The sequence below is a fragment of the Saccostrea echinata genome, unplaced genomic scaffold (genome assembly GCF_033153115.1).
Source record: "Saccostrea echinata isolate AGI-Se365-2 ecotype Australia unplaced genomic scaffold, CSIRO_AGI_Sech_v1 ptg000023l, whole genome shotgun sequence".
Lineage (NCBI taxonomy): Eukaryota > Metazoa > Mollusca > Bivalvia > Ostreida > Ostreidae > Saccostrea > Saccostrea echinata.
This window is the reverse complement of record NW_026889772.1, coordinates 15827661-15839399: the sequence shown is the minus strand read 5'-3', so window position 1 is coordinate 15839399 and position 11739 is coordinate 15827661. Positions and strand designations below refer to the sequence as shown.

The window sequence follows — 11739 nt, the reverse complement described above, 5'->3', positions numbered from 1 at the left end:
ACACCCCCGTGACATATATCATTCACTAAATACCCCCTCCCTCCCGTGCTTCGATCTCTATGACATTCCTAATTAGCAATGATCAATCACAATAAATCGCACAGAGTTAACAACAAATTATTTATGTAACTTGAAAAATGAAACAAACTGCGCCGAAAAATGCAATGGCAGTTTACATTCTTAACAATTATGAATGAGGATGTTTTATAACAACTAAACACTTACACAAATATGTGACAATTTGTCATCAAATACTATAAAACAAAGAAAGGTGGAGACCTCTCACAGTCATGGCGTCGTAATGTAATAAACGTTTTTTTTTCCGCGTGTGTCTTACTCACTCGCACTCCCACGCCCGCTCTAATATATTCCTCAATCTGTGTTTAACTCGCAGTGAACGAAAAATGGCCGGTGGAAACGCCCCAGCAGCATCTAAGGTGGCCTCTGTCTTCATCGGGCTCGGGTTTTTACTTTTTGTTGTGGGATTCGGTGCTCCTTATTGGGAGAAATTTGTACTGGGGGGAAATGGTGGTTTATGGCAACGCTGTGGAGCATTTTTGGGACTGGATGGCTGCAAATACTACACTGATCTGGATGATGTTGGGAAAGACACTTATCGTAAGTTCTTTAAATTTTGCTTATTTCAGGTGCTTATATTAAAAAAAAACATATAATTATAAAAGTTACTACATTTGAAACACATCCCAAAACAAGCATGTATGCAACAGCTGAATAGGATCGATAAAAAAAAAAAAATTGAACTTCATGCAGCATTGAGGCTGGACGGAAGGAAACATATTGATCAATTATACCGTCTTCTAGCAATTTCTGTGGACTTAAAAAGTAATGTTTTTCATTTTCTTTAAGTGTTCAAAATCAAACTACCTGCTTGAAAAATATCAGCACGATGATGCAGGATTAAGCATGCCATAGCTCCCAGAAATTAAACAAATGAAAGCAATGGCATCTAGCTAGTAATATTTCGTATGAGATATGGCCGCGATAAGGGCGTTGGCGTCTTAATAACATTTCACTGTCCGAGCATGACGTTTGATGTAAACAAAAACATTCACACCAAAAAATTGTGTGCTACACTACAGGCGGATTTTCACCGTATGTAAACTACAAGTATATCCCAGATAGCAAGCTTACGTTGGGCCAATGCAAGCCCAACGGTGAAAATTACGTTGGCCCTTTGTCAGTTTTATGCGTTGGGCCAACATCATCTTGCTCATCGGCCCAACATTCAAGCAACAAGTTGGCTCGACGTTGGGATACCATTCAACGGTTGGTTATCTGGCATTGGCCCAACGTTTAACTTCCTATTTGCCCAATGTTGGTTCAATGTTTTTTAAAGCTAAGAATGAATGTTGGACCAACGTTGGCCCTACGTTCTATAAACATGTTGGCAAATGATCGGCGATTGAATTATTTAAGTTCAACAATATGAATTCCTGTAACCTTTTTATTTCCATAATTACGAGTAAAACACAATTGATTGAATAAATCCTGCATGGTAAATTAGCTTGTTCCACAAACAAATGTTTTATTTTTTGTCACTTCTATGGAATGAAATCAACAGAGGGAAATAAAAGTAGTTCAATGTTTTCTCAAGTCTATCCCATATCACTTCAATCACTATAATATTCCTCTAGAATAAGGGTCCCAGTGTTCAAATTTGTGAAACTTTGGAATGTTCTCCTGCCACATATTACTTCTGAACCATTCACTCCTTTTTTCCTGTTCATGTTATTGTTTCTTTGTCTGTAAATTCCTTGTCTCTCACACTGATAATTGAGATAAATCGCTCACTGTCCATTAAATTCCAAACATCAATGGTCTTGTAACACAAAGGGTTTTCTCCCCACCAGATGCTATAAATGATATAAAAAATATATCAGTTTAATCCATTCAAAAATGATGTCACTTACTACTTATACGTTATAACTTAACCAGATCTAGTAAATATACATGTATCAGTGGCGTATATTCCTATCTGCTAATGTGTAGGCTAGTGAGAAGTCAGAGATTTAGCCCGAGTGCAAAATGTGGGTAGGCAAAGAGAAGGTCACCCCCTCTCGATATATAGGGATTTGGGGAAGGGGGGGGGGGGTCGGTGGGATCTTTTTTGCGAAGACATCTACGATTGTCATCTACAATTTGACAAGTAAAAATAATATTGTTAACATTTCAGTTTCAGTTTATATCATGATATGAAGACTACTTAACAAAATTGAGAACTTTTAACTTATTTTTACTCTACTTAGAAAATATGCAAACTTCCTTACTGAATAATCTAAATACAATCAATACATTTAATTTCCTACTAACCAAAACTATAGTTCCAGTAATTGTAGATGACACAGATACGATTGTCGTCTACAATTTGACAAGTGAAAATAATATTGTAAACATTTTTTTTTAGTTTATATCATGATATGAAGACTACTTAACAAAATTGAGAACTTTTAACTTATTTTTACTCTACTTAGAAAATATGGAAACTTCCTTACTGAATAATCTAAATACGATCAATACATTTAATTTCCAACTAACTAAAATATTTATTTCCAGTTATATTAATTTTATTTCCTGCACTTATCATGGCCTCCGGTTGCTGTCGGTGATTTTGAAATTCTCTGGTACAGACTTGATAAATTACTTGAGTTTCGGATTTAAAAAATCCCAACTAATAGGAAGTTTTGTCATTAAATATATAGTAAAACTGTCAACGTTGAATAGGTATAAAAGTACGGATTGCTGAGAATGCTATTTTGGCATTTGCAACAAAATAAAATTAATAGATAAGAATTATTATAATCTTTTCTTCCTTTTTCCAACCAATTTTTTTTTATCCATAAGAAAATGATGTGTAGGCTACAGCCTTTTTGCCTACATGTATATGGAATATACGCCACTGTTGCATATTTTGAAAATTGCAATTCTTGAATACTAGTAACATGTTAAATTTTACAAACTATGCTCAAATTAAAACATTTACAGAGATAAAATTCTATCAATCACACCTAAAACGACTATATTTACATTTCAAGGGCTAAAACAATCCATTTTCTCTTTCTTGCGATTCAAAACGGACACGTACATGTATATATATACTTTGTTCAAGTGTTGCAAGTGATAAGATGTGATCACTCCGAGTTTACGAAACAGAGCTGATTAGGATGACTGTTTCCTAGGAAACCGGCCAGTCACCTGCTAAGCCAGTGGATTTCACCACTGACCTAATTATTTGGAGCTCTAAAATTCAGCACTTCCATGATGCTAAATATAGAACCTACAAAATTATATACTGTGCAGAATAATTAAAACTTCTATATATATGTATTTGCAAGAGTCTCGGACACGAATTACAAACATAAATCAGTATTAATTAAATATCTTAATTATTTTCATAAATTAGGTTCTGGAATAATTTTTCGTTTTTTATTAACATATTAATAAATGGGCTATTAAGATAATCCCTCGTTCATAATATTTTAACGAAAGATGAGATGTCTCTATTGAAAGAAGCTTTAAAGTGGTTCTAAAAGATACAAATTTAATATGTGTAATTAACAGATCACCTACATGTATGTTAATGAAAGTTGTTTTCTTCCCAATATTCACTCCGTTGAACCAACGCTGGGCCAACGTTGAAAGCCATATCAATACCTCATTATAATCAAAATTAACTACACTGGGCCAACATTGGTCCAACATTACATGCCCAACACACATTTCATGTGTTTTATGTCAACATTACTTGGTTGGCCCTATGTTGGGCCAACATTACATCCCAACACACAGTGGCTTTGTTTTAAGCCATCATCTACTTGGTTGGACCTACTTTGGGCCAACATCAAATGCCCAACGTATAATGGTCATGTTTCATGCCAACATTTACTACAATGGACCAACATTGGCCCAACATCGCATACCCAACACCAATGGACCAGCTTTCATGCCAACATATCATCCGTTGGACCAATGTTGGACCAACATTTACCGCCCAACGCCAACACTATACCAACCTACCAACAATCAACCAATGTTGGCCCGATGTAGTCTTGCTATCTGGATATCTTGTGAATGTTAATATTAAGGGAGTCCGATCCTCGTTTTCTGCAAATCAGCAGTAAAGTAATTAAAAAATTCTCACAGAAATGTCTCTGAATTCACAAAGTAATGTGTATTTATCCGTGGTATTCAGAGGCGGATCCAGATACTTGAATAAGGGTTGGGGCACCACTTTGTGGTCAGGATGGGGGCCCAGGGGGCCTCAGGTTTAAGAATTTCTTTGAAACAGTTCTTTGCCTTGTTTTGGCTATATTTTAGGTATAATGAATGTCCCACATCAAAAAATTGATTGATTAATCTAATGTATATTTTGGTCACAAGGGGGGGGGGGGGGGGGCTAGGCCCCTGTCTATATCCGCCAGTGGTATTTCTTCAAAGTTCATTTTAATAGTTACAATGTAATCGTATTTCAATATTACAATTCACTTTATTGACAATTACCATGTCGGCATACAGTCACGATTAATAATAAAATAAAACAAATTAACACGATTAATACATGCATAATTATACATTACATAGGGAAATTCATCAAATCTCAAGTATATTTTCAGGGAACGCAAATAAAAGCACCAGCTATGCATTTTCTAATTGAAAATTGATCAACGAGTTTACGGTCATCTCACATAGGCGTCGGAACCGGGGGGGGGGGGGGGGGGGGCTAGGGGGGCTTAGCCCCCCCCACTTTTTTTCAAAGACAGACAAAATATAGGCATTGAAAAGTGGGGCTTACCCTTTTCCGTTGGTTTAGCCCCCCCCCCACCCACCCACCCACTTTCAATTAGCCACCCCACTTTCAATTTGCTTCCGACGCCTGTGTCTCATAATGCTTAAAAGCATTGGTATCTAAGGCTAGATTAACGGAAATTTGATTTCCCTAAAAATATATTTAGTTTTGTATTTTTTTGGGTACACTGAAATGTCAACTTTTTACTAGACCTTTCTAAGACTTTAAAGAGCCTTGAATCATGCTGAGTTGCTTGAAATGAAAATTGGTACTCGAAAAGATTTCAATTTCGAATGAAACTTCATTTTAAAACTCTTTTCATTTAAATGATAATTTGAATAGTTGTTGTTCCTGACTGAGGAGCCGATACCCTTAAGCTGAAATGTTCAATGATACTCTGGTAAGAGAATAACCCTCGCTGGAATAATTGACTATTATTGCTTTATAAAACGGTCTTAAAAGGCCATTTGTTCATAAGATAAAACGATAACGTACTTTGCTTTCATCTGAAACGTGCCAGGAATTAATTGTCTTATGTAAATAAGTACTAAATAAAACACAAGTACTTCTTTATATGGTTATTAGAAAGCTCAGCCACACATGTTACCAAGAAGTTCCCTATAGATTACCCACTGATTCAAAAAAACAGAATTAATCAATATTGAATGAAATTAGCCAAAGGCTCAAATGGATTATCACCAGGGATCAAAATATGTCGGTCATCTGTCTAACTGCTCAAACTACACTTTTTATTACAGATAAACATCATAGGGAACACCGAGGGATATATCCCAGGGTATTAATAGGGTTTGTGTGAACTTTTTGCACAATAAATGAACGACACTATATACTTGAACCTCCTTTAATATGTTCTTAGTGCAGCATTGATTTCTCAAGGAATTTTAATAAATCTTTAGTAAATATATCCACGTACATGTAATACTTATGAACAGGGTTTATGTAGGGAAGATCAAGGATTTTCACTTAACCATTAAGAATTCGGAGTTTCTTGCAAGCGAACCATTGTGTTAAATCCATGTACTGTTTGTTTCAGTCCCTGACTGGTTTGAGTCCGTGAGAGTGTTCGAAGCGATTGGTCTGGTTGCCGCCCTCGTCGGTCTTGTTTTCCTCGTTTTATATGTGTGTGTATCGAAGACTTCCGGAAATAAAATTGTGGCCCTCCTTACTGCCATAGTTACATTAGGAACAGGTAATTTAGTGTCAAAGCTTTCAGAATAATAAAGATTAATTTGTTTTGATATGATAAACGATGTTCTTGTGGATGGTAAAGTTATGCACCAGGTGACTATATTCCAAAACTTTCAACTCTGGTCTACGATCAATTGAACAGTAAAAGTTATTATTTAATAAAAAAAAAATTACAAGGTAAATGCAATTATTTTTTATAAATTCTTAAAGCAGGCACGTAGAACGAAAAGGGGGGGGGGCACACCACTTTTTTATGTCATATTATGTACCTTTCTTAAAAAAAAAATAAATTAAAAAAGAAAAAAAAAAAAAAACCTTTCACGCACACACAAACACCTTTTTTTTTTTTTTTTTTTTTTTTTTTTTTTTTTTTTAAAAAACGATGCTAAGTGCCTGCTATGAAATATACTCTTTTTGTTTTTTTTACATTGGGAGGATTTTTACATTTCAGGGGGTGTTATTCTTTTGGGTGTCATCATTTTCGGTTCCAACAAAGACACGGATTACTTAGACTGGGCCTTCGCACTCGCTGCTGTCGGTGGTTGTTTTTACGTCATTGCAGGAGTACTTCTCTTTGTTAGCATGTGTTCTAAATAATGTCATTATATATGTCATTTTTTAGAAATTTTACATAATTGCTTATATATTATTTACTTTTTTATAATAGTTACGTATATTATACATACATGCACATTTTACAGCAATAAAATTTTATTACATTAATATTGTGGATGTAAAAATATAACAACTACATAATAAAGTAATTAAAAATTGTATTTGAAAGTTGTATAATTCATTTGACATCATCTTTTATACTTCTTTAATACATCTAGATATAATTCCTCTCGAAATGAGGGTATAATTTTCGCCTTACCAATATGTAATTGACATATGACCCCTAAGCTTGGATTCATTATGTAACAGAGGATTCTGAAGCTAAAACAGGCCTCTCTTGAGGAACACAATTTTCAATTGTCCTTTGTCTCGTAAATCTCAACCTTTGATAAATGATCTTGAGTCAAGAGCAGAGCAGGATATATCTCGGAGAATACAAAATTTTGGTCATTCAAATCAAGTGTTTTGGTTCACAGTTATACTTCAAATCTTTATCACTTGGCACACACTTTACGAAGTTTTCAAAGTACATGTATAACGTTTTAGTTATACTGGTCAGAGACCAGAAAAGCTTATGCATTAGTAATATGTCCCTCGTCCGTCTCTGTACGTCTGTCGGTAAATAATTTTTCAAAACGCTATAACGTAAACGGGACGTAAAAATTACTCATATCAATCAGCGACTTAGTAAAACTTTCATAAAGGTTTAACTGCATACTGAAGAGTTCTAATCCATATGTTTTATGAATTTAAAGTGATCTGCCCTTTTATGTAAGTTGGAATAAATGGAAATCTTCAGTAAATGACACAATTTGAAATAAAATGAAAGTAATATTGACCAAAAAAAACCCTGAATACATTAATTGCATGTACGTAAACATGAGCGAATACTTCATTTTCTTTAAACATCTTTATATATTTTTTCTTGGTGAATGTTGTAGCTAGGTACTAGTACCCTTGTTGAAATTGAAGTATCTACACGTTTATATAAAAGATCTCAAAGTAAAAAAAAAACGTTTTCATTAGAATTTAGAGTTCCCTTAAATCCATTTCTATGTTAAAAGTAAAAAATAAAATAAAATAAAATGAAAAGAAACTGGAAGTTTTATGAGTGAATATGTTTATTATGTAGCGTGAAAAACGTTCATGTCAAAAACAGGCAAAACTGTTCTTTACCGTATTAATTAACTTTCTTTAAATTTGTTAAAAATACAGGTTTGAAATCAATTCTAAAAAATATTTAGATGCCATTTAATATCAATTTAGTGTGTTAACACGCACAAATCGACGCATTCCAGGATATCTTCATTTTCCTCTTCGGTTAGGTGAAGAATTTCGTTTTGTATAGATACATTTTGGCATATAAACAGTACAGATGCACTTGGAACCATGGCTACTGGGCGTTTTATTAGCTTATAGTCCAAGATTGAGTTTTCCTTTTTAGCAAAATATTTTCCGTGGATGACTGTTGACCCTGCAACAAACGATCCACCCCACTTGTCTGTTTTGGCTTTCCGTAGAGTTTTGCTCTTTGATGTGGCTTGTAAAAGATAAAAGTCATTGTCGTCATCCCCTGTTCACAGAACAGCAAACACTGTTCCTTCAGTAATAAAATCTGAGAGTGTTTCTGCCTCGGTATATTCTTCCTCAGAAATGTCAGGATCCTGATGTGTAGATTCGCTATTCGACTTCATTTTCATTTCTTTGGAAAGTCCAACTTGAGGTAAATTTTCACACTTTTCCCCTTCTAGACAACTGTCGCAGTAACACGACATATTACGTAATATGATTTTCCCGTCTTTAGATGTTTCTGCTCGATGTACGGCTCGAATTCCTTTAATTGGCTGAAAGTTCTCTTCAAACCTCGGGATTTCTTCAATATATCGAAAGATTCTTCTTTTGCAGGCATGAGATCACCGTGTCCTGAGATTAGCCTCTGCAAAATTAAATAAATCAAGCGCAGATCTTATTTGAGCTTTCCCGCGGATAACGGCCATATCAGCTTGGTTCTTAAGCAAACCTCCCGCTGCATCCTGTGGTCCTTTACCATGGCTACTTTCAAAATAATTTCGTATCATTTTCTGATATCCAAGCTCGTCAACGGAATGAACGAGATTTCCCAAACAGTTCCTGCTTTTATATTGGCTTTGACATCCGTCACAAAACTCATGCATTGTAGAGAGCGGGTAATTGATGGACTGCAAATATTCAGATATCAATTTCTGAACACATTTAACAAAATGATGGTCGTGCTTTTCGTCAGGAGAAATAAGAAAAAAATGTTCACAAATAATATAAGGGTCATCGGGGGTGCTCGATACACCGTCAACTTCTAAAATAGCATGTCTATAAATCAGTGAAATGTGAATGGAAACCTCAGTTCGTTGAAAATAGTTTGACTGGATTTCAATCTGCTCACTACATCGGTAGTTTTCCGAGAAATCATGAACTGTTAAACATTCGTTTTCCGGTAAGTTTTCGGCAAGATTTTTCAGCTGATCCGTTTGCCATTTGGCCCTGAATTTAAATGATGACCTGGGAAAAACCCCAACACCTTCTTAAAATACTTTATCATCTCACCGGACTTTGTTATTTTGTCTACCAATGTCAGTTTCTTCTTGGTGCCATTTTTTGTTTTGATGTCAACATACTCGAATTTTTTCCAGTTTACATCTGGCGAATCGTCAGACATATCTAATTCAGCGTCACAAAATTTCAGCAAATGAACACCGCATTTTTCACAGCTTCTTTCTAAACAGTCTTTCAAATGTAAATTTCCATCCTCCGTATGGCACATCGTATCTTCACATAATTCCGAAATTGTTTTGTAAACCTTGAATGTGTTTTCGTCCAGCAACCCATCGTTTGCCAACTGATTTCTACGTGCCTTGAAAGCGTTGAACAAAAACTTGCTCTCTAGATGATACCTGCAGCAGCATGTTGTTCTATCCTTTTTCCTTGCAGATCGGACAAAATATGGCTTACATTTTTCAAATGTTCTCTGTGAAATCTGAATTTCAGGATAATGTTGGTTAAAAGACATGAACAGTTCACTCTGTGTTTTTTCTAGAATTTGAATAGCATGGCTACAGTAAGTTTTTGGACCTATTCGGACACGCTTGACATCAGTTTTATTTCCAGTGTGCCGCGAATTTTCAGGTAGACACCAAAAATCATATACTGTTTTTTGAACTTCTTCAGTTAGTTTATCTGACCTTGTTTTCCTTTTTGTAAACTCAAAGGATGATTGTTCTGAATGCAAAACTCGTTGTCGGATTCGAACACCCTTTGAGATCCTTCTAACTGGCATTCCGAGTTTTCTCGCAAGGTCAACTTTGGCCCTAGATTTTTGAACTAATGGTTCTGATACAGATGCAGCTAGAATGTCGACGACTTCCCGCGACTTATCACTCCTCTTAAATTTCACCGAATTCAAGAAAGATTTCACATCCTGTATAACCGATTCATTCATTTCCAATTCTTTGCGTTCTTCCGGTGATGGTACAACCTTTCTACGCTGTAGTTCCTTAACCGTGGGTGATTTCTTTGAGGACAAGTACGCCTTTACAGTTGCAATACGTTTTAGAGGTGTCCTAGGAAGAGCTTCCTTTAACTTTCTTATTGCACGGGATTTGCTCATTTTATTTTGAAATATTTGTTGTTCCTCTTGTGTGAGCGGAAGATTGTGTTGCTTGAGTATTTTTTTCTTTTCTCGCCATCGTCTTTGTTTCTCTGTGTTTTTCTTGCGTTTTTCTTCCTTCTTTAATTTCTCTTGAATCTGTTTACTCTTAAGGACTGCCCTACTTTTCCGCTTTCTTTCTGTAGCTTGTTGTCTTTTTTCACGTTCTTCCTCTTTTTTCCGAGCAAGCCTCTCTCTCTGCTGCCTCTTCTTTACAGCAGCTATAGATTGAGACAACTCCTTTGCTGGTCTCAATAATTTTTGTTTTTGTTTCCATTTTCTCTTTTGTTCTCTGCGTATTTCCTCTCTCTTTTCTTTGATCGTTGAGCAATTTGACATACCTGTACCAATATATGATACAAATTTTATAATTTATATGTAAACTAATATATTAAGGAACGATAAAAATAGTTATCATACAATATATCTATACATATGTCATCCAATAAGGAATGAAATTTGAATTTATTATTGAATGTTTCATAGACAACATAATGGCTGGGGGTCCTCTTTTAGGTACATGTGAAACAATATCACTTAAGATTACCCCACCCCCCAACAAGGGGAAAAATAAGGAATACTTTTAGATCAATTTTGTTTAGAGCCAAGAAGATTAAATTTACCAAATATGTTTAGAAAAAAAATAAGGGTTTTTTAATTCTTTTTTTTTTAATTCTTTAAAAAAAAATGTAATCCTTAATTTTAATGTATAATATCTATGCTATCCAATCCAAAGAGCCGTAGGCACACCTGTCGCGGATTAAAATGGGGTCTCTGAGGAGACTTCACCCCGAAATATTTTAATGTAAAAGACTGAATAAAAGAGAGAGAGAAACTATTTTCTTCCCTTTACTAATGCATGTTTTTGAATGATAATAATATACTTTATTTCCAAAACATTTTTTGTTCTCGTCGAATTTTTCTGTCCTAAAAATTGTCTTAATTTGATACTTTTTACCCCCCTCCCTAAACTTTTTAAAGCCGATTCTGCATCTCTGTATATCGTACTGAATCGAACGGGACGGGAGCGTTGCTAGCAATTCAACATTGATAACACCATTTCTTTTTCTTAAAACACACTGAAGAATTAGTATATAGGCCTTAGTTTTGTCGACATGAAAAATTGCGCTGGTATGCATAATATATTGTTGTTTTAAATTGATTACCTTTTAATGAAAGCTATACATGTATTTCTTTGATTCGCTCCCTTCATATTGTCTATGACAACTGTATACAATAACCCCTTATAAACTGTTCATTTGCCACAATTCAGCAAAAACATACATTTATATCTAATGTAATCAAATTCATATTTGATTTAGATAGCAGAAATTTTCGGTATTTGAATTCAATTTGCCGACGGTAATTGGCAATATAAAAAAAAAATATGCATACCACGTATTGTTCCGATTTTTTAAAATTTAAAGTTTGT

At 34.8% G+C, this 11739-nt stretch overlaps 2 protein-coding genes across 2 annotated transcripts; one reads left to right on the top strand and one right to left on the bottom strand.

Annotated features, from left to right (window-relative positions):
* Window positions 1–260: 260 nt before the first annotated feature.
* Window positions 261–6789, top strand: LOC133191542 (uncharacterized). The gene is made up of 3 exons (XM_061327290.1): window positions 261–618; window positions 5859–6014; window positions 6465–6789. The coding sequence occupies exons 1-3, from the start codon at window positions 405–407 to the stop codon at window positions 6608–6610; spliced, it is 516 nt and encodes a 171-aa protein (XP_061183274.1). The 5' UTR covers window positions 261–404; the 3' UTR covers window positions 6611–6789.
* A 2330-nt stretch (window positions 6790–9119) lies between these two features.
* On the bottom strand, window positions 9120–10646 carry LOC133191319 (trichohyalin-like). Its single transcript, XM_061327067.1, has one exon. It carries the CDS (start codon window positions 10644–10646, stop codon window positions 9120–9122), a length of 1527 nt encoding a protein of 508 aa, XP_061183051.1.
* Between the last annotated feature and the right edge of the window lie 1093 nt (window positions 10647–11739).

Excerpts from the sequence above, each read along its gene's own strand:
- LOC133191319 (XM_061327067.1), bottom strand. The coding sequence starts at position 10,646 with ATGTCAAATTGCTCAACGATCAAAGAAAAGAGAGAGGAAATACGCAGA.
- LOC133191542 (XM_061327290.1), top strand. The coding sequence starts at position 405 with ATGGCCGGTGGAAACGCCCCAGCAGCATCTAAGGTGGCCTCTGTCTTC. Across the intron at positions 619-5,858 it reads TGTTGGGAAAGACACTTATC|TCCCTGACTGGTTTGAGTCC; the intron begins GTAAGTTCTTTA and ends TGTTTGTTTCAG. Across the intron at positions 6,015-6,464 it reads CATAGTTACATTAGGAACAG|GGGGTGTTATTCTTTTGGGT; the intron begins GTAATTTAGTGT and ends TTTACATTTCAG.